At 38.3% G+C, this 23052-nt stretch overlaps 1 protein-coding gene across 2 annotated transcripts in view; it reads left to right on the top strand.

Annotated features, from left to right (window-relative positions):
- INO80 (INO80 complex subunit) overlaps positions 1-23052 on the top strand; it is a 68158-nt gene that overhangs the window by 30595 nt on the left and 14511 nt on the right. For both annotated transcript variants that reach the window (XM_017812368.1, XM_017812358.1), the window contains exons 20-27: positions 38-205; positions 654-787; positions 1602-1669; positions 3013-3106; positions 4216-4393; positions 10799-10939; positions 15794-16019; positions 21510-21637. In XM_017812368.1, coding sequence (XP_017667857.1) covers positions 38-205; positions 654-787; positions 1602-1669; positions 3013-3106; positions 4216-4393; positions 10799-10939; positions 15794-16019; positions 21510-21637 — 1137 coding nt within the window. The remainder of the gene's footprint in view (positions 1-37; positions 206-653; positions 788-1601; positions 1670-3012; positions 3107-4215; positions 4394-10798; positions 10940-15793; positions 16020-21509; positions 21638-23052) is intronic.

The following is a 23052-nucleotide window of genomic DNA, read 5'->3' on the forward strand; positions in this document are numbered from 1 at the left end:
AGACAGAAAAGGCTAAATGTTCATTATCATTTTGCAGATTGAAATTCTTATGTACTGCCAGCAGACAAGTCGACAGAAGCTCTTGTACCAAGCTCTGAAAAACAAAATCTCTATTGATGACCTCCTGCAATCATCAATGGGCACTACTCAGCAAGCACAGACCACCACTAGTAGTCTCATGAATCTAGTCATGCAGTTCAGGAAGGTAAGGCTATTTTAATTAATAACTTTTGAAAAGTATAATCATTCATTAGCACAGAAATAAAATATGACTTCTAGAAAACAACATATAAAAAAAATTCTGGGAATGGCAAGCCAATTTACTTGCAGTTCAGTTGTCTTTCAGGTGTAGTGTAGCATGATGTTGGGAGTAGAAGAGCTTTAACCAAATTGTGCATGCAGCTGCTATGTGGTTTGGTTACAAATTGATTGTTGAAGAAAGCTGTTCACTTGGGAAGAAGAGGCAATACCGTTAAATGAATAGGGAAAGATATGATGCCCTATGCAAATTTGAGCAGATATACTAAAATAGTTATGCAATATTAATCAATACTAAAGTTTTAGTGATCAATAGTCATAGTTGATTTGGGATGTAAATGCTGCATTGGACTAAATAGTTGTTCTCAGCATTTGACATGCTCTCTTTCTTACAGGTGTGCAATCACCCAGAGCTGTTTGAAAGACAAGAAACTTGGTCTCCATTTCACATCTTCCTAAAGCCATACCAGATTTCCAAGTTCATCTACCGTCATGGACAGATCAGGGTCTTTAACCACTCACGGGACAGGCAAGCTTATTCCACTTACTGTCCAGTTTAGCATATTTAGTATTATTACTTAGACTTATTTTACCTTTGTAAGTGCTAATTAACTCCCTTGCCTGATGTATTTAAATAACATTGGCTGAGCAGTGCATTCCTGGTTTTCTTTTGGTCATTCAACTGTTAAACATCTGATATTGATGCTCTATTTTGGTGGAATCCTAATCATAGAATATCCTTTTGATTGAATAAGAAAGCCAGGAAAAAGAATTTAGAGTTGTTGCTGATGATATGTAATAGAATTAAGTTTTTAAAGAATTCTTAAAACCTAAAAAACCCACTTGATTTCTCTTCAGTGAGTTTTTACGTGCAAGGAAGCTATCAGTATCTGTCTGTTCTGAGATGCTGTATATATCATGAGCATCTGCTAGTGCCATGACAGCTTTTAATGATTACCTTGGATGAACAGAATCTGCCCAAGTGCAGTTTGCTATTCTTGCCAATTGTGGCAGTTCTTGATTAATTTTGTTTGCATTCAGTTATGAGAAATGCTCGGGAAGGAGATCAGAAATATACATGTGAAGATCAGGCTAACTGTTCTAAAACGTATAATGCAGTTCCAGAACAATGGTGTGTCTCAGTGTCAAATAAGCAGCAGTGCATGTAGACTGATGATACTTTTCTCCTACGGCCGTGCAATTCCAGGTATTGAGAGCACTAAAATACCTACAGTGAAGAAGGGAATGGTTACTCTACATCTTCTGCTGATTGTGTGATTGAACATTTTATGTATTAACACCTTCTCAGTGATTTTGTTTGGTTTTGTTTCTTTCATTTTCAGGTGGTTACGGGTTTTACTTTCGCCATTTGCACCAGACCACATACAGCAGTCTCTCTTCCATAGGAAGGGTAGGTTTCCAGTCTCAGGAAGCAAGTTGGGTTGCACACTGGCGTGTGATGTTGTAATATGTCTTATTCAGGGAGATGGACTGAGAGGCCAGATTAGTTAGTCCTCTGAGATAATCTAATCAGAACTTGTTATAATTTTGCTAGCCTTTGTGCTTGTACATATAGTTTCTCACTGATGGAAAACAGCTAAAAAAATAATCTGTGGACAACTTGTCATTTAGTTACTGCTTAATCCTACTGCAGTATCTTGTTCAATTCAGTCTGTCTTATTTTAACTTTCTTCAAGAGATTAGTGCTGTGAATTTTTCACGGATTCAATTTTGAAAAATCTTGGATTCATTCCAGTACGTTCTGTGTTGTACCTTAAATGGCCAACTTCTCTTTCATCTAAAAAGTGGATGAGATGCAAGTGACCCAGGATCTATCAAAGAGCAAAAATCCCACATAAGCTGCTCATATTGACAGATACAATTTATCATTTTGGATAATTGAATATTTTTGCTAAAAGAGCCAATTAGATCACTCAGGCTACTGAGTTTTTACTCTACAAAAAGAGTAAAAACCAAGAGAGATATCAGCTGCATTGCTATGCTGAAATCTGTTAGCATGGACCTATTCAGCTGTGCAAACCCCTTTACAAGTAAGAAGAACCAGATGCAGCTATGGGAGTCTGTACTTGTCTGCAACTTCCTAACTTCTGTATTTCTTGCTGATTATTCTGGTTTCTGTTTGTTTTGGTATTTATAATAGGCTTTTTCTTGGAGACCCTTTTTGGCATACCATGAAAGGAAAATAATCTTGGGAATATAATTTTTGTATAGATGTTAAAAAAAATTAAAATATATGAATGGTATTGGGGCTATGCAGTGCACATGGGTGGGGCTGAAAAGCTTTCCTCTACCAATTCCTGCATCTCCTTGCGATGCATTTGACTGGATGGATGAGAGGAAGCATGTGAGGCAGACATCCTGAGGTACACATGTTCTGGTCAGCTGTCGGGCAGATACATGTTCAAATTTGCAAACATGCATGCTACCTGTTGATTCTTACTAAGTGAAACATATGTCCTTACTGGCTGCAGTTGGGTCTAGAATGCATTTCTCTTTTTTGGTAAATGCCCTTCTCTTACCCAAACTGGAAAATGAACTGGAATGTGGAGTCAGGTGAATTGAATTTTCAGTATTTCTAAAAGATGGAGATTAAATTAGGATCACCTGTTCATGCACCTAGATTTGTCATGTGTCAGAGAATGTGCATCTTGAATTGATGAAGTAAGTTTATTGTTTTCAGCTATGAGTGTCTGTGAAATGTGTTTGCCTAACTTCAGTATTTCTGTGATGTAGGCATCAATGAAGAAAGCTGTTTTTCTTTCCTCCGGTTTATTGATGTCTCTCCAGCAGAAATGGCAAATCTTATGAATCAGGGACATTTAGCCAGGTGAGGACAACTTCTCAACCCCCATCTTTTTTCCCTCCTCTTTTTGTAATTGCAAATAATACAAGTGATGTCGGAAGCATCTCTGTAAACCTGCATTTTCTATGTCTCCTAATATTATCATTTGTCAGTCATTATCTAATACTAGAGCAACTTTTAGAGTGTTCCTCTGGGTATCGGGCACCAATTATGCAATGCAATTTTTATGCCTCTGTCAAAAGAAAACCTGTATTAACAAAGATTTGATATTGTAAATACACAAGATGGTGAAAGGGCAATGGGAGACTTTGCTTAGGATCACACTGTAGGCTCCTGGCGTTATCAAGTGCAAAATCCAGGCTTCTGAAGGCCAGTTTATTGCAGTGCTTACGAGTTGCACTTGAGTGTACATTTTAAACACAAGTGGAATAAGCTTGTGTTGTTATAGTTGTTCTTCAGCTCTGAGCCATGTCGTCTACTTTCCACATCTTGTTTTTAGTATGGAATGGAATTCTGAGGTGTAGGCTTAAACTATGGGTTTATAGCGTCATTAACTGTTTCATCTTGGAAGGGGAGGTGATCTGTTTAAGTTATAGTGTACTCTGTAATGGACTCTGAGTGTAGTTAGGTAATGGCTGTAAGAAATTTGAGATTAAAAGCTAGTCTTTATTAATAAATAGAGATGTTTTGCTTAGAGCTTTGTAAGTGTAATATTCTTTTATTGTTCTGGTTGTTTTGGATTACTGTTTCTCTTGATGTATCTGAATGGTCTTTAAGATAAATTCTGCATTCGTTACACAATGTTGTTGTGAATAATTTGTATATGGAGCAATTTACAGAGAAACCATAGTGCAATTTTAAATAGTAGTGGCTAACTCGGGCTTGACCCTTTCAGAAGAAGTGCTTCAAAGTGTATCCTGATTTAATCCCTTAGATTCAGTTAAGCCACCTTAGAAAAAATTAAGAGTAATATAATTAGAAGATGTCTAGCAAAAATTACTCTCTCTAAGTAAGGACCCTGTAAGCCTGAAATTCTGAAAAGAACCAATTTCTGTCAAATAGAGTTATGTTGTAAATATACTCAAGCCTTTCTTTCACAAAGAGGTGAATGCATCTGCTGTGTTTTGTTTCAGATGGTTAGCTCTTTTCCTGTCTCTGAAAGCATCGTACAGGCTCCATCACATGCGCTTCTGGATGGAGACAGAAGAGGAGAAAGAGCAGGGGTCATGTTTTCTGAGGAACAGGGATTTCTTACTTGATGTAAATTTTCCACTGTCTTTCCCTAACTTGCACAGCTGCACTTTGCTGCAGGTAAGCAAAATTTCTGTGATTTAGAGACAGTAGCAAATCCTCACGAGTGAGAAATGATGAAAACTTTTCTATCCTTATAAAACAGGGAAAACAAACTTGGAAATATGATGACTTTTTTGTCTGCTTCATTAGATATAGTTAATAGACTTCAGAGTGCTGAACAGAAAAATAGTTTAACTGCTGTCTCCCTCCCATGTGGTGATACATTTCAAAACTTGCTGTAATAAATAAATCAGTGGAATTAGAAGACTTAAAAATATTACTGGAGCAACAGAACTAGACTTGTGATTTGTCAGGGATGAATTCTACATATAAGCCTAAAGTTTTGTGGTGTTTTTCTACATGTAGGGTGCTCATTTTCTGACTGAAACTACTCTTTTCTTGTCAAACTCAGCACATGATTGCAGCAACTGGGAAAAATAGAGGAGACTGGCAGTGCTTTAGAGTTGGTGGACAAGCACCGTAGTGGTGTATTTCTACTTTAAAATTTGCTTCTGCTGCTGTCTGGTAGACTCCAGATGTATTCAGCTTACTGTGTAATGCAAGATCATTTTTGCTAATCTCTTGCCTGGGATATGTGTGAAGATTTGGTCTTTTTATGACTAAATTGCAGTTGATTTCCTGAGTTAGGTTATAGCTCCATTGATTCAGTTCACTGGGAAGTAAGTTCACGAAAGTGCTAGCATAGAGTCAGGAAAGCATCTAGGGCAGTTAGCAGATATGCAGTAAAAAAATCTTTTCTGAAACAGTGAGATCGTGCCAAATTTCTCTAGGGAATATTGCTTCTGCTCATGAGTGTGGAAGGGGAAAGGAGATAGCCAGAATTCAATTGAATATTGTGCAAAGGAAGTTGAAATTGAAGACGCATAAGCAGTAGGAAGGCAACCTTGGACTTGGTGTCATGTTTTGCAGCGTTAACAGCAAAGCCAACAAAATGAGTCCTAGTTATCAAACAAAGAGCAAGCCAGCAGTTAACTCTGGCTGTGCTGGTGTTTCAATTCTGCATTTCCATACCTAGCTTCATAAAATGTCTATGCTATATGGATTTGCTTTCAGTTAGTTTTTTTGAGATTACATTCAGCTGTTTCTGTAGTGAATGTGTGACGCTTACTTCTGAGATATACTGTAGCTCTGTCCTCTCATTGGTGTGGTTAAGGAAAATTTGTGTGATGTCATAAGTGTGGCAACCTAACAGTAAATAAGTAGAAGATGGTAGAAATTGTGTGCACTTACAGAAGATAGCATTCATTTTTACATATGTAGAAAGGCAATCTAGATCCTTACATAGCCTTTGGATTAGTGTGTATAAATATCAAAATAAAAGTCATTAAATTTTCTAAAGGACAGAAGATGGGTTAATATTACAGATACTAAATACAAGGCATGGAATATGCATGTGTAGGTTTTAATATTAACAAGTAAATGTAAAGCATTTGGATAGGCTACAAACCCTCCTATACCCCAGCCTGGCCAGATTTAAACATGAATTTGGTTTCTCCAAATAATTTCTGTTCTTTGAAGATATCATTCCTCATGTCTCAGGGAGTCCCAGTGCTGCGACTGTGTGTAATTAATCACTGTTGTAATACATTCTACACAGAAAACAGCCAGCTGAGGAGCAGAGTTTATCAGTGTGTGCAATACTGTGCATTTGTGATAACCCCACTAAATCTAAAGGAAGTGTAGCCCTACAGTTATGACAGTTTCTTTAGAACTGTTTTCTAACCTGCATGTTAGACAAATTGCCACCTGAAGTCACTTCAAAATAAACTATGTTTGCAGACTTTTGTTTGCACAGCTTACGTTTAGAACACCTTAAAAAAACGGGGGGGTAGATAGCACAAAACCAAAAGGACAGTTGAAAAACAAACTGCCCTTAACATGCCTGTCTTTTAGTACCACACATTATCATGAGTGAAAATGATCTAACTCTTTTAAATTTAGTATGAACTAACTCTTCTTAGTTTAAGAAACTTTTGATGTAAAATTCCCCGAGGCTTCCCCTGAGGCTTCATAAGATAGTAACATGTAAGGACTGGGGAGGGTGAGAAAAGAGGAAAAAGGAAATGGTATAAATCTGGAAAGGCTTTTCTTAACCGCTCAGATCAGCATTTCCGATGTAAGAGACAAACTAAGTAGAAAAAAACCCACATTTATTTTTAATGGATATTTCCAAAATTGAGGTAACATCTGTCTAAAGATAGTATGAATTTCTTCATGTAAACACAGAAATCCCTCTCATTGTGAGGAATCTTCATTCCCATTGCTCAGCACCTCCATACCTTGTGTATTAACTTGTATACCTTAAATTAATATAAAATCTGCTCTGTTCAGGTGAACTCGTCTCTCCTTTGCTTTCCTAATTTCTTAACAGAAATTAGGAATGTTAACGGGCTTAAGATGCTGATAGCATGCCCCACATTATGTTTGCGATATATGAGAGCCTCTTTCAACAGTTTCTTTGGATTGCGTAGTTGTAGTAGGTGTTCACATTCTTGTTTTTTAATAATCCTCTTTAGTTCTTGGGTTTATTGTACTAAGGTATATGATCCGTTTCAGAGCTGTGGCTGTGTTCAGTTCTGTAACCTTACCCACTCTTTTCCATGTATGACTGATGGGAAGCGGGTTTCCACTGTCCCTGTTATATCTGGTGACTGCTCTATTCATGAATACTTAGCAGGTGCATATTGCATGTTGGAATTCAAGGGATGTTTCTTATGTGACCTGCTCGTAATTTGTATACAGAAATCTGGTGCTCAAAGCCAGATAATTGCCTAGGTACAAGTATTTTTCTCATATTTTGGATACCTTCTTGGAAGTTTTCCTTTATGTTTCTTCCTGGGTACTTCAGTTGGGCCAAAGCCATCTTTGATGGGTCTTTGATGTTGCCTTCCAAAAGAGAATTAAGTAACAAACTTGCATAGGTTTGGAATTACAGTTTGTTAACTTCCTCTCTGTCCATTTCTTGTGTTTTCACTTTCCAGGAAATAGTTACCAAACCCCTCTAGTGATGAGAGTTACAATCAGTATGCCAGTGCTTGCTGTCCTTAGATTTACTGGAAAGCTCTTGTGACTCCATGCAATGCTGATTCCTCTTCATAAATCACCTTGTATCCCAGTGTGTGGTCCAGGGGTGGGACAGAGAGGGACTTTGAGCTAACGCAGTTGTTCTGAGTCTGTCTAGTAGCCTGCTATTGCTGTGTCAGTCTTCCCCTTGGACTCTTACTGTCATTACTCCCAGCTATTGAATCCTGCCTGTGCTGATGTGAGCATGCACTATTACATCCTCGTATGAGCCAACTGCAGTAAACTTTGTATTTTCATGTCTGTTGAATTTATTTTATTAGATGCGTAGCTAAATAGACTTCTGAAGATGTGCGACAGGAGACAAAACTAGCACAAGAAGTAGCACAAATATACCATGAGGAAGGACTTGTCCTTTTCAGCAGCAGTTGTGGTGATTTGTTTCCACCGTTTCTGGTCCTCACATGAGTAAGCCAGAGTTCACATCTGTTGTCCACAGCCACATACTCCAGCCTTGTGATTCCCACTCTGTTGTTTCAGCACACCGCCTGCTTTACCAGGTGATGAAACACATCACAAAACTCACTTGGAGTGGAGACACAGTGGTTTGTTTTCATCTTGATCAGCATCTTAATGAGTACAGACAGCTAGACCAACAAGAAGGGGCTCTGGAGGGACAGGAATAAACATGTGAAGCAGTTGTTGCTCAAGCCAGTGTTACTGATAAAGAATTGCCAGCTAAGTAAGAGCATGTTTTTGGTCTGTTTTTGGGATCACTTCACATTATCCAGTGTGGCCCAAGCTTTGACCTGTGCTTTTTATCTCTGCTGAGTATCAGTGAAAGGCTGTTGTCAGCTCTTTCTGCTCTCACCTTTTATATAGAGGAGCAGATGTTCGGTGAGTATGAACTTAATTTGTACCAGCTCCAGACCATAAGTCACACTGGCAGCAGCTGAAGGACGCGCTTATGTGCTAGGCTTGACTCTAGCATGTATGTACAGTAAGACTACTTTTCTCACTTGTCAGCAGGTTCCAAATGATACATGCTAGCCATCTGCATCTTGCCCAGTGAATCTACATCTGGAAATAAAAAGACCCCAGAATACCTTATCCATAGTAGACTCCTGTGGATGTTTTCTAGCATTTTTTGACGTGTGTAGAAATGTGTATATCCAGGGTATGACATGGCATACAAGGACTGTGCCTCTATCATGTACCCAGATGTTTAGAACTTCAAACACTGGGATTTTAGAATATTGGGAGGCTTTGTAAAGTAGCATGTAATTAATTTTGGTTCATTAGGAACTGGGGCAGCCAAAGCTTTAGATCCTGTTTACTCTTTACTTAAGTGAACTGCTAGAATTTCCAGGAGGGCACATCCTGTGATCCTATGGCAGTGGATGCTTAATGCATCTAAAATTATTTCTTGTTACCTATTGTATGCAGAATAACGGTCTGCATTCTATAGGAAACAATTATCATGGCTAGGCTTTGTGAACAAAGATTTGGGGAGGGCTCTACCCATGTTTGCTACAAGCGCGCTGGTGACTAAAAAGGCCAATACGAGATAGACACGTCCAGTTGCAGAAGGCACAGCAGAAAGACTCCTTAGGTGGTATATTCTGCAAGACACGATTCTTTCTGCGTTGTCTTTTCTCCTCAAGAGTGACCCTGCGGGCGTTCTCAAAAGAAGCAGCAGCGTTAAAGATGGTGTGTCTCCAGACCTCCCGATTGGAGGCCAGAGTAGACCAGTTATGGTGATCAATATGGCCAAGGCTGAGATGTTGTTTCAGGGAATCCTTGTATCTTCTCTTTGGGGCTCCTCTCTTGCAGCAGCCTGTGGCAAGTTCACCATAAAGCAAGATCCTAGGGAGGCAGTGGTCCTTCATCCTGGAGACGTGCCCTGCCCATCGCAGCTGTGTTCTCAGCAACATGGCCTCAATGCTTGTGACTGCTGCTTGTTCTAGAACAGACGTGTTAGTCACATAATCTGACCAGTGGATGTTCAGGATTGTACGGAGACAGCGTTGATGGAAACGTTCTAAGAGACACAGGTGGTGGCGGTAAATGACCCATGATTTGGATCCATATAAAAGAGCAGACAGCACAATGGCTCTGTAAACACTGATCTTGGTACTTTTCTTCAAGTGTTTATTTCACCAGACTCTTTTATGGAGTTTTCTGAAGGCATTATATGCCTTTGCTAACCCGTTGTCTATCTCTCCATCAATCTTACCATCCAAGGAGATGAGGTTACTTAGGTAATTAAAGTGGTGGACTGATTTGAGCTTTGATTCGCCAGTGGTCATGTGGAGATGATGGAAGACTTCCTGAGGTGCAGGTTCATAGAGAATTTCTGTCTTCTTTAAACTGACTTCCAGCCTAGAAAGCTCAGCAGTGTCTGCAAAGCAGGATGTTAAAACGCTGCAGAGCTTCTTCTGTGTGGGTGACAAGGGCAGCATCATCAGCATAAAGCAACACCCGAACAGGACCTATTAAGGTCTTAATAGGAAACAATTAAATGTAACAATATATAACTGTTGGCCTCTATGAATATAGGAAGAGCCAGAATAAAAACTAAGTGGCAAAAATGGCTTAATCTATAAGCAATTTATTTCATTTATGCAAATATTTACAATTAAAAAGGAAATATAACTGACACAAGCAAAGAAAATGTAATTTTTTGTTATTTTGCTGTGTACAGTTGAGCATCTTCAAAGAGCTCTCTTTAAACTGCACTGTCATCTCAGTGTCCCCACTTCTGAGTCAATATATTTTTCTGTATCAAAAGGTCACTGATATAATTGTGGCAAATTGCAGGTTTTACACATGGTTATGTTCATGTATGTGAGTAACCACGTTAACACCTTGAAAGTCTTCAGTATAAAATTTAGAGCCCTTTTGCACAGGAAAGAAAGAAAGAAAAGGTTGGAAAAGATTTCAGTCTAAATGTACCAGTCCAGCCGCATTTAGATTCTTATTTTTTTTTCTCTGCAAAATTTCATTTTGATTCAGAACAGGTAAATGAGTAGCTAGAAAACAGCTTGAGGGGCAGACCTACTAGAATATTCCTGTACTCCCTTCATTAGAAAAGCTAAGGTCTAAAGGTTCAAAGAAGGAAAAATTTGTTTCTTGTTCTAGCTGAGCATAAAGACAAGTATTGATATGAGCTATTCTGATTTCAACCATTTCAGGATTTGGGTGTTCTGACAATTACACAAAAATCCTATACACTGTCACTGCAGAAGATGTGTAGAGTTTTCTTTTTTCAAAGAGAAATATATAGTGAATGTCCTTTGTCTTCCTCATGGGTGGGTGCAAAGTTTAAATGCAGTATTTCTTTATAGACGCTGTAACTTCTTAATTTTAATTTTGTTTCAGAACCTTGTGTTCAGCAGCCACTGTAAAGCAGTTACTGGCTATTCAGACCATGTCATATATAGAAGGAAATCAGCTACCTCATGTGTACGATGCTGCCAGGTGACTGAGCTGCCGTCCTTCCTGTGCATAGCCAGTCCACGGGTAAGTCCAAGTTGAGTTGTAAATTATGTATTTTCTATTGTGTTTTCAATCTTGTTAGAGTTGTGTCTTAGGAAAAGAATGATCTATTACTTTCTTTTGATTTGGTAAAATTGTTGTGAGGATATCCTTTGCTACTGTATTCAATAGTGGGTTTTTTCCTAGGGGAAGTGACTGGAATGTGTACTGAAGAGAAAAGGAAAGTTGTAGGATGCACCCAACAGGAGTTGTTCTGAGATAGAGATTTCACTTTCTCTCCTAATACCAAAAGCAGTAACATTACAGAATAGATTGTTAAGTAAATTATTCCCCAGTAATCCAAGGGGGAGATTTAGTAATGATATGAACAGAATGAGGTGATTGTTTGGTGAACTCTGATGGCTGAAGTGGGCAGAGGAGCAATGCTTTTTTGGAAAGGATGTTTGTTTTCTCTCATTGTGTCAGCTTATGCTCCAAACAGGAAACACCAAATTGCAAAATATAAGGATTACTCAAGTTGGCATTTTTCCAAGTCTTTTGCATGTGAAGTGGTACTGCTTGGGGTTGTCCATCATCTAGTAAGTGAATTTTGAAATTAATTTAGCTGAAGTTTCCTAGGCTGACACAAGAGACCTTCATAAGCCTATGGCTATTGTATTCTATGTTGTTGAATGTTGACAAAGCTGGACAAAGTGTACTATTATTACCAGATCATCCAGATGTTGTATTCTTTAGTCACTATTGAAGGTACTCCTGTAGGCATCATCAAATGATGTGCAGTTATACTTTCACATCTGGAGATGAGTGGATGGCAAGTAGGACGTTGTGTTTCTTGCCTACATGCAGCTGCTCAATATGAATTCATCTGAGCCAACAGCTCTAGGGGCCAAGAATCCAACTGAACTGCTCAAAGTCAAATACCACCTCCCAGTTACAACATACTACCTGGTTTGAGAACAACAGGTTATTCTGAGACTAAATTGTGAAACCCACTTCACCTTCAGATTCCTTTGATATGTCACTCTTTGTACCTAAATATGCATCACGGATGAAGAATATGTTGAATTCTTCAAGCAGGAAGGGAGGAGAGGGGCTTAGAATGCTACATATAAAGGGGAGGGGAAAGGTGAGGAGAGATAATATCTGACAGTATTCTAATGAATAAAAGTTACCTGTTTTGGCTTGGCTGGTATATAAAAATGATTAAGTGTAGACATGGGATTTTGTTCCTAGGAATACAAAGACTTAATTTTATGCTTGTTAGAAACTTTTGGCAGAAGCGTAGAAGACCTGAAACAGCAGAAAGAGCACATATGTTCTCAGAAACTATAGCCTTCTGTTGTTGTTTGACCTGTGATGAATTTTGGGAAGTTAATGGAGCGAATGATAGAAATAGGAGTGTATGTTTATGCACCAGCTGGGGGTGGGGGTCAGTGTTTTCTTTCTATGCAGGAAATTTTCCTCAGTACAGACAGGTCTAAATCATAGAAAAAGTAATTTGGAGGATGGATCTTGCACGCTCATTAAGAAGCTAATTCATTCCTTTTCAAGTATAATTGTTTGGTTTAGTTTCAGTCGATCTCTGCCACTCTGGAATATTGCATTGAGAAGTAATTTGGGGCATCTCGCAATGTTTGAAAGGCTAACTTTGCATGGGGATAAATGCAGGAAGCATTTTACAATTGCCCTAACTAAACTAAGTAAGGTGGCAATGCATTCATGTATCACTAACATTATATTTTTGATGTATTTCTGAACCATGACTCTTGCAATTAATCAGTTTGACAATAATATGTTGACATAGGAAGGTTTAGTGTACTAAGGACTACCTTACCTTTTGTTATGAGTAAAACCACACCAAAAAAACTCCATGGGGGAAAAAAACTTTGAAAAACTGCACCACAACAAAAAGGAGAGGGAGGAGAGTGAACAAGCCTGAATGATTTTTTTTTTGTCTGTTTCAGAAATGTGTTGGGTTTTTTTGTATGGCCACGTAAAAGATACAGGACTCTACTCTAGAAATGTGTGTCTGCATTTAAAAAGAAGTGATAGTCTTGTGTCCTCAGATGTCAGTGAGTGTTACACAGGTTACGTAGGAAGATTAGTTCTTGTTAATGTAGAAATTGCACTGAGGCACACAGATTTTGTATAGAGATTGTCTCCTACTACCTCTTCCTTTAGGTGAGGCATTACTGAAACGAAGCTTGTAGAATCTTATGAAGTGACTTGGTTTTTCTTGTGAAAATCCTGGTGTATGAATCTCCATATTGATTTCAGTAGATAAGGCATATTTCTGTGTCAAAAATTAGTCTGCTCTGTTTTGTGTGTAGTGGCTGCCTGTCCTAGGGCTGTCCTGGAAATCAATATAGCAAGTTGTCTGTGCTTGAAAGAGTACTTGTTCCAATCTATTCAGTGTAGAAATATGAACTGAAATGTGATGGTGAATAGTGCCTCTTAAAGAACCTAAGTCTGTACCATCATCTGCAGTATACAGCAACATTCAGGTGACAGAATTTGTCTGCATTTTGAATTTTTTGCATTTTGAGAGAGGTTTTGACCTCTCTCACAAAGGTCAGAGCTATCCCTTGAGTGGAAGTGTCAGTACAAGATAGCTACATACTCTTTTAGGTATGGAAATGTGTACAAAGTCTTAACACAGTTCCTTTCACTTTGCAATGTTTCACGTGGCTGCGTGTGTAGATCCATAAGCATGCCTGGTTTAAAAATAGCTCTTGGCATCTTGCAAAACAATGGTTTTACTGTTACTGTAAACATTTTGTATGCTTTTTCGTTGTTGTTTTTTTTCCAATCTGGACTGTCATTGTGCTCATGAATTTGTTTAAACAATTGTTTGCCCTTGCAAAGAGAAATCTCTGTGAGATTAATTTATTCCTATGAGAAGAGCTCCTGTAAACCAAGTCTGGATCACAGGTTTCCACCTAGATCTTTTTTAATACCTGTTACTTTCAGTTAGCTCAAAGATAAATGTTCAGGGGGGTACAGCCAGCATCTAAGATACCAGGCAGTCCTGAAGTATGCGTTGCTTCCTCCAACCTACACTTCTAAACAGCAATATTTAAAACTGGTGATATTTAAACTATTTATTGCTTATAATTTAGTTAAGCTGTTAAAATGTTTTCATTTGCATGATATAATGCGTAGCAGTTATATCACACTAGAGTAAGCTGGAACAAAAATCTAAACCCTCTTCAAATACATAGAAGCTTTTCATCTGGTTCTTTTACTGTGTTTAATGTTTCAGTTGTTCCATTATCACACTAATTCCCACCCTACTTAATTCTGCACAAACTCTACTGCCTGCTGTTCACCATCAAACTCCACAACCTCCTGTACTGTTTCTTCCTATGCAGCCCCAGCACCTTTTTTCAAGTGTGAAAACTTTCACAAGATTGATTTCCTCTGTTCATTTTTGTTTGTTACATTGCTTTTCCTAAATATGTAATTTTGCACACTGTTAGGATTCATGACAATGTTTTTAACTTACGTGACTTCACATGGAGGATTTTTTTTTCATTGTACTTCTGAAATAAAAGCAACAATGTCTTCTAGAGTACTGATAATTTTCTTCTTATATTGGTGAAGAAATTGTCACAGCATTTTTAATTTCTTTGTTACAAGCCTATGCTGTAAGGTTAATTGCCTAATAGTAAAATTTTAGGCTAATTATCTAATAGTAAAATTTTAGTTTCATTTCTATGTGAGTTTACAACACATTATTAAGTGTCTAGATAGTATGTAAAAGTTTCTACTAGCTTCCTTTTGTAAACTTGGTTATAAATAGATTATGTAAATACACCAGAATGTTGGCCCAAAACAGACTTATGTTCAGAAAAGATAGAAGTTGGTAATCTGCAGGGGTTTTTTTTGAGAGATTCTTCGGCTAGATAGTGAATTGTTCTGCATTTGTTTGTGTGAAAGTATTGAAACTGTGTTTACTTTGGATCATATGATTTAACTCTTGGTGAAATACCTGAAGAAAAACCTAGCAGAGCAGTCTGTCCTGCTATCTGCCATGGCTCAGTTTTGCTTCTGATTGTTGTCCCTTACCATGGTAAGGGCAACATAAGAGAAAGCTGTAGACTGTACAACGCACAGCCTCGTCTGCTGGAACAGACTTTACTCGAGGACCTTACGGCCATTGGCATCCAGCTGTTTGGCTAATGTGGACCTTCCAGTCTGTACAGATTTGGGTGGATGGGACAGAACAGGGGGGAGTTAAACTGATGGAGTCATTCCAGAAGAGCTCACATGGCATGAAATCACAGTTCCTATGTTTGCAACACTGGTCTGTCCAGCTGGGTTGTATATACTAAACCAGGTAATAGGGCATAGGATTCATAGAATGCCACAAGAAAAAGAGCACTTCTGTTCAAAACAGCTGTAAAGCCCAAGAAATGTGCTGTTCCAAAACAGAGCTGTTTTTCTGTTTGTTTTTTTACTTTCTAATTTCTGTTAAGGATACGTAAATCCCATCTTGGCTAGTGAGATAAATACTTGAATGTGAAGGGCAAAACTAAAAATAAACAAATAAATAAAAGAAATCTTGGCAAAAGGAGAGGTGCAGCAAGGATATTACTCTTTTACTTTCAGCTTTGCACTCAGTTGTGTAACAACTGGCACAGTTTATTAACAGGCAAGTATTCTGTACCTGGTTTTTCTTATGGTGTTTTTTGTGGTGTGGAGAGATGTTGCATCTTCGCTTGTTTTAAGCTCAGCCAAAGGTTGTGTTTCCATTTGTACATTTCAGTAATAATTTGACTTCTAAAATTTGATCCAGTGGTAAGGTACCTGAACTGGGGATTTGGGGATGAGGGGAAATCTGAACAAGACTATTGATTATTATTATTTTACTTGCAGGTAACAGCTGTGCCACTGGAGTTCTACTGCAATGACCGAAGTGCAGAATATGAGCGCAGGGCACTAAGGGAAGGAGGAAGTCTTGAAGCAAAGCAGTGTGTACTCCATGGATCCCCTGAGCTAGCAGCTGACTGGCTGAAGCAATGCTCCCAATTCTTCCCAGAGCATCCAGGAGGGCTGTTAGGGATCAGGCCTCAGAATGGCTGGTCTTTTATCAGGATACCAGGTAAATTTGGAGGTTGTCATGGAAGAGATGAGATAAAAAAAGACATCTGCTCTTTGGGCGTAATTTATGCTTGGTTATGCTAAACTTATGGGCTTTTTGAGGAATTAGGGGTGGCTGTGTGTTTGTTTTCCCTTCTGAGTGAAAGTTAGCCCTGCTATCTTACAATAGACTGTGATTTTGCATCCTCTCTCTGAGGTAAAGCTGTTGATGGTTACCGAAAAAGTCTAGTACAGGCTTTTCTAATGCTTACAAGCATCTCTTTGCAGCCATCCAAATTACTGTAGACAGACTTGCTTACTAGACTTGCACAGCCTGCTCTCACAACCAAATACTATTTTGAGGTTGGAAATAAGAAGGTTGCAGGAAAAGTTACAATCATACCTTGCCTCTTAGTGTGTTGAAAGAACTTCATATTGTCCTGAGAGATCTTCACTGGTCTACCTAGTGAAAAGATTAAAATTACTTGTAGCAGTCTACCATGAGAAGGATGGATTTGAGGACCAAGGTCAGAAGAAATTGTCTGGAAAACAAGTCATGAGGGATTTACTGAATTTCAGTTGGAATAAAGAAGACTTATTCATATTTCCTGGTAAAGTGGGAAAAAGTACGATTGTACCAGTAAAGTAAATGTACTTAATTTTTTCCTAGAATAACACTTAAGTAATCCAAGATCTCCTAGAATTTGATTGCCGAGTACTGCAGTGACTTTCATTGGCCGGACATGCTCTAGCTGTCAGAAGATGGTCCTGAGCAGCGAGCAGAGTTCTGCACAAAGTGCTAGAGATCTGACAGACAGCCAAAAGGAAAAACAGCTTACGCTGCCAGATGCAAAGTTATTCCCAGACCCTTTTGGGTCAAGGATGTTTGGCAGGGGAAGTTAGTACAGTAAAAGGAAAATGGCCTTTTGCTTGCTACAGTCCAGTTTAAGAAAGTACCTCGTAAGTGGAGTTATTTGAAGCTCATGCATGTTTGTGTCTGTGTAATGGAGAAACCGTTTTTCATGAGCTTGCATTAGCTTAATAGTTCAGTAATAGTTGATGACTTTATAGTTTCTTCAGAAATTCTTTTAATTGTTTGTTAATTACTTGAAAACAGAAAATTAATCTCTGTAGCAGTAAAAAGGGAAATATTGAAGGGATAAATTAAAGGAGAAGGCATGGATAGAGAAATGAAGCAAAGTAGCAGTGCAGAATAGACACGGGGCTGCATTCTCTTGAAAAGACTTCCATTTTAAGCCGATGAACCTTGTTACCAGCAAAAATTTTTAGAGGAATAAAGATGGGATGCAAGAAGCTTACAGGAGTGAGTGCATAGGTGCAAGGTTAGGCAAATTGTTGTCAAAGTACAACCGAATTTGGTTGAGAAGGTGGTTGGGATGTGTTATGTAAAGCTGGCTTAATTTGGGAAGTGTTGGAGCTAATGATGGGTTGAAAAAGTAGTTTTGTACGCTGTGTTTTAATTAGGTGGAAAGTAGCATTCAAATCCAAACTTACTCTAAGAAGAGAGGGCACAAACCACAACAGGACAGCTGTTTATACATGCAGAAGTAGGCACAGTGCCTTACAGAAAGTGACTGATGTGCTGAAGGAGCCATTTGCAAGGCTAAAGTCTAGCAAGTGTCAATTGGAATGGTAGCTGTGAAGCTCTATGGAAAATAGGTGACGAGATGAAAAGGGGATACTTCCCTCTCCTAAACCCTGATCTCTTCTCTCCCAGACTCGGTGTTCCCAGTGCCCTGGCAGCAGGCTCGGCTGTGATCACTGTGGGAATCTCTTGAGGCTTTTCCTGTTCTTTGAAAGAAAAATGGTCCTGGATTAAATGGCAGGAAGTGTCTGAGTCCTTTTAGTATCGATAAAAAGCACCGGCCTCGCTGGCTGTTTACTGTGAGAGCCAGCTAGCTCCTCACTGACCCCATTGTGCCGTGCAGACTGTCGGGAGGGGAACCAGGGGTGTCAACTGGAACCCAGGCTTTATCTCTCTTTCCTCTGCCTTTTGCATGTCCAGAGGCACTTTTTCTCATTCTCCAGAGAGCGCTTAGCCCAGATACAGTCATGGGCTAGAACTCCTGACAAGGGTTATTCTGAGTCATAATCATTTGTAACTATTCTTCCCAGGCCCACTGTATCCCCTTGTAGATAATTTATGTCCATATCCCTGCATGGCTGGAGGTAGGGTTGTGGGGTATTTTTTCAGACTGAAAGCCGTACAGTATGATTTGAAAGTTACTTTCTTTTTGGTCTGGTTGCTTTTTCTTGTTTGTTTCATACAGTGCTGAAGAACCCAAAAATTGTGTCCTAGGGAGAGCTCTTTGTTGTGTAGTACAGGATCTCTGTCTCCTGACAGACTTAAAATTTTAGAAGTTCCTTTGATGCTATTAAAAAAAAAAAAAAAAGACCAAAAAAACCCACCAAACCAATCAAACAAAAAACCCCCAACCAAACCAACCAACCAAACAAAAAAAATCATTGTCATTGTCACTGGAAGTTGTTGGCGATCATTAAAAATAAAAAATGTAGAATTGCAAATTTTGGATATCCTGTTTTAAAAAGTAGGTTGCCTTTTTCTTCACACAAGATAAAAGAAAATTATAAATAGAAGTGAGAGAAACAAGAGGTGGAAGGCACTTCTTTTTTTCCTCTTTTGAATAATTGTGGTGTTTTCTGAAGATGGCATGAATAATTTACATTTTCCGTTACCACTTTTCAGAACGTGTCCTTTGAAGCACTAGGTGGCAGGCTTTCAGCATGCAAAAATATTTGATCTTGGAAAACACAATGGCATCAGGATAGCACGCTTAAAGGTGCCAGTTTAAAGACAAATGGTTTTCTCTTCCAGAGACCATAAATCTCTTTTTGGTAGTATCAATTTGCATTGCTAAAAAAACCTCAATAACTTTTTCCAGTACAGTCTGCTCTGCTACAGAGATATTGGATGAGTTTATGAACTGTTAAAAAGTTGCTAACTTTTCAGACCATCTGCAAATAAGTTCCTTACTTGTAATTTGCATTTCATTGCTATTTAAAAATAGTAACTTACACAATGGAGACCTCAGGAGCCAGCAGCAAAGGACACGCATCATTTCCAGTTAGCAAAGCTTAATTCTACCTATTCATGCCTTTGTGAGAAAAACAGTAGCATTTTTCTTTTGGAAACTTGCTAATATGTTAATCTGATCCTGTTGAGACTGACTTTTGAACAGATCCTATTTGTTCTCTGAGTTTCTTCCAGTCAGATGGCTTTTGGTTAATAACCATGTTAGTTTGTCATGTATATCTAGACTTTTCATGTAGCTTCGCTCAGTTTAATTCATTCTGAAATAGCAAGCTGACCAATTAGAATAAAAGCAGAATGTCATGGCTGTATGGATTTAAAGGAAATAATAACATTTTGTATAATGAGTAAACATTGCTACTGTGCAGTTTTTTGCTTCCATAGATGTGTTTTAAAACCAAATAACCCAAAGTCATTTCTATTTTGCTTAACTGCCTAAGTCCAAAATCTGGTTTTCCTTAAAAGAATGCATGAAACTATTAGCGATATATATGTAAATGAGACCAAATCCTGTCCTAGAGATGAGTGCACCATTATATGTTATTCTGCACTTAGAACAAATGCCAGCCTGATGTGTGGGCTTGAGTTTTCCTTACAGTATCTTCTTGGCTTGGCTCTCCAGCTAATGGATTCCCTAAGATAGTTGCTAATTGGACAAAAAACAGTGACTAGATAGGCAGAGAAGCAAGAAAGAGCAGACCTTTCTAGTCTTGGGTTGTTAGCTAGTGACTTGCAGGTGCATGGCTGTAAAATTACCAAAGGAGAGTGCATTCACAGCATTGAATTATAGTGCAAATGGAGTAGCTACTAATTTTAAATGATACTCAAACTCACATTTTTTTTTAATTTCAGAATGGAGACTGTAGGCTGCATTTTCTAATGTCCTAATGTAGATCCCACTAATTCCAGCATTAAGTCTGTTATTTATATTTAAGCTGAAGGATATTTTTGAAAGAGAACATGATTAATATACTAAAGTGATAAGAATCCACCATCTTTCTGGGTAAAAGCGACTAGTGCTGACTAATTTTTCTTCACTATTGGAAGGATAAGAGAGAAGCGTGCCTTGTTTTTATAGCTTCAGCAAGTCACTGGATACTGTGCCTTTCTCTGCTATTATAAAGTTCTCTTCTGTTTTTAAAAACCTTTGTCCAAAAGAAGAACCTTGAGTAGTGCCAGTTGCTCCACAAATAATTGAAATTATGCCATATCATTGCACAGCACATCACTTGGGTAACTTTGTTCCATGCCATGCTTGTAAAATCTTTTTAGGAGTGCTGTCGAGTGATCTGTACTCCTCTATTCTACTAGTATGAACCTGTATTAAAATACATGGTGGTCAAGTGAAAGAATTTTTGTATATAACTTTTTTTTTTGATTGGGACATTGGGCAAGACAGTTAACTGCCTTAGAGAAAGCTGAATTTTCTTCAGCCCATAAGTTAATTTGTTCTGTGCAGCAAGAAGTGTGCAGAAGTGCTACCTGCTAAACATGTTGAAAATACTTGGGTTCTGTACTAGCCTGCACCATCTGCAGTTACCAGCTTTCCGTTTTGGCTGTAAACCTAAGTTCAGACATCCAAAAGAATAAAGAAGCATCAATGGCCTTTCCAACAGATAATTTTTTGGAAGAAAGTTTCTCTTCATCCTCTTTCAACAGCAGTGTATTGTTTACTGAAGTTTATGTACAGAATGTACAAACAGGAAGATCTCCTTCCTGAAAAACACTTCATGAGCAGTGCTGAAGTAGAGAGGACATGAAGTGTAAAATCTGAAGTGACTGAAAAGGTTGCCATCTGGAAATATTTCTTAAACAAAACAAAAGCAAAAAAACTCCAAAAGCCAGAGGGCAGGGAAGAAGAAGAAAAGGCAGTGCTGTGAGGGGATTGTTATTTTACGGTGACCTGGAGAACTGTTTTTCACTTTCTGTGTTGGTGAGGGGTTTGATCTGTGGAGAATAGATCTAAAGATTAGCAGCAGGTAGCAGCAAATGTGCAAAGGACAGCATTTTCACATGTGAAGTGGAAAACATTTCTTTAAGTGTCAAGGCATATTGATCTCGTCAGAATAAATCCTTAGATGAGGGAAATGGCTGTCCAGAAAAATGATTCAGTCCATACTTGTGAGGAGATCAATTTGTGATGAGATTTTGCCAGGTGGGTATATTTATATGCTCCTGTTCCAGCAAACAAAAGTTATTGTTAGTGTATGTGTTTGTATATATGTATACATATATCTTATAAGCAGTTTATATATATATATATATATAAAATAAGCAGTGTGATTTTAAGTGTCTGCCAGGCGGGATATTGCAGTTTTTCCATCACAATTCATTATTTTAGGGATTATAATGCAGTGAAGTATTAGGAAATCCTAGAACTTGTTGCATGTATCTGATTTTGCTTTATTAGTTACGTGCTTTTCTTCTATGTCTTTTTAGACAAAGAGAGTCTGATCACTGACAGTGGAAAACTTCATGCTCTTGATCTTCTGTTGACACGGCTGAAATCTCAAGGACACAGAGTTCTTATTTATTCCCAGATGACAAGAATGATTGACTTACTAGAGGTAGGAGACCTATAGCTTACAGAAGGCAAATTTTGAAGATGGAGATTTAGCAATGATGTTTTGGAGAAAGTACTGTAATTTGAATGCAGCAAACCTGACATAAAATTGCTATAACTGTAGAATACCCAGTAAATGCATTAATACAAGAATATAAGAACTGCCATACAAAGTTTGACCTAAGGTCTGGCCTAGTGTTATAGTGTAAAACATTTATACACTGTTACACACTGTTATACACTCTATACCAGTGTATAACAACAGATGGTATGGGGAAAATGTACAAGAATAGTGGTGCTTCACAATTAGATGCTCATTCTCGAGCAGTTTGCAGCTCAAGGGCTTTCTGATCTAAATGCGCCTCCTCTATATTCAATTAGTGCAACACGGATTCTCCATGGAATTGTTCAGTTGCATCTTGACACATTGTTAGATGTTGACATTTGCACTGCCCTGTGGCAAGGGGTTGCATGGTTTAATTATTCTCTTTTGCTGGTTTTGAACTGCTTCATTCTATTTTCATTTGATGTTCACATGTCCTTTTAGTGGAAGGAAGAGGGAGAACAGTGATTAGTTCTACACTGTTTATGTTACTTGTAATTTCACAGACTTTTACTGTTTCCCTCTATCATCCTGTTCCTCTGCAGAAGTTTGGTAAACATTGAGGTTCTCTGGCACATACAATAGGAAATAAATTAAGAATTAAGTCATTACTCATTATTTAAATAGTCAGTCTGCCTCTGAAGAAAAAAAAAATCACTATTTGATGAGCAACCATGCCACCAAAGCTAGGGATACTATCTTCTCCACAATAAACTGAAGAGAAAATGTGAGAAGCGTGAATCAATAGCTGCCTAAGTCATGAGTTCTGTATGAACAAGAGTGCATTTTAAGGTCAGCAGTTAATAGTTCAATAACAAATCACAAGCTGAATTTTGTTTTTGCTGCTGTGAGGAAAAGCAGAACTTGCATGGTTGCAATTCTGTGTTTTGGCACTTTGCCCAGCATTGCTTTGTATGCCTCTTCTTTTGGCAAACGTTGGACATGCTGTAGGTTTGTTGATACCTGGCATTACAGCGTGAAGCTCATAAAGCCGAGTGTTCAGTGCTCCTGTCTCTTCTCTTAGCATTCCATTTTAAAGGCTTGTGAGCACATCATTTTGCTATTCCACCTTCTGAATGTTCAACCTCTTTTGTTGGGTTTTATTACCCAAATAAGCCACATACCAAGTCCTCTGTTTTATTTTCTCCACACCCAAGTAACAGAAGCTGAAGTTAAGCAAGCTAAAAATCAAGTAAGGACTCAATTTGTAAGAAAATCCTTGCAAAAGTTGTGTATTTGTAGATTTTTTTTTTTCCTTACCTGAGATACCAAAATACATCCCATCTGCCTACTTGAATATGAAAAAACAAGATGTC

The sequence above is a fragment of the Lepidothrix coronata genome, unplaced genomic scaffold (assembly GCF_001604755.1).
Source record: "Lepidothrix coronata isolate B3197 unplaced genomic scaffold, Lepidothrix_coronata-1.0 Scaffold1, whole genome shotgun sequence".
In the NCBI taxonomy this organism is placed as follows: Eukaryota; Metazoa; Chordata; class Aves; order Passeriformes; family Pipridae; genus Lepidothrix; species Lepidothrix coronata.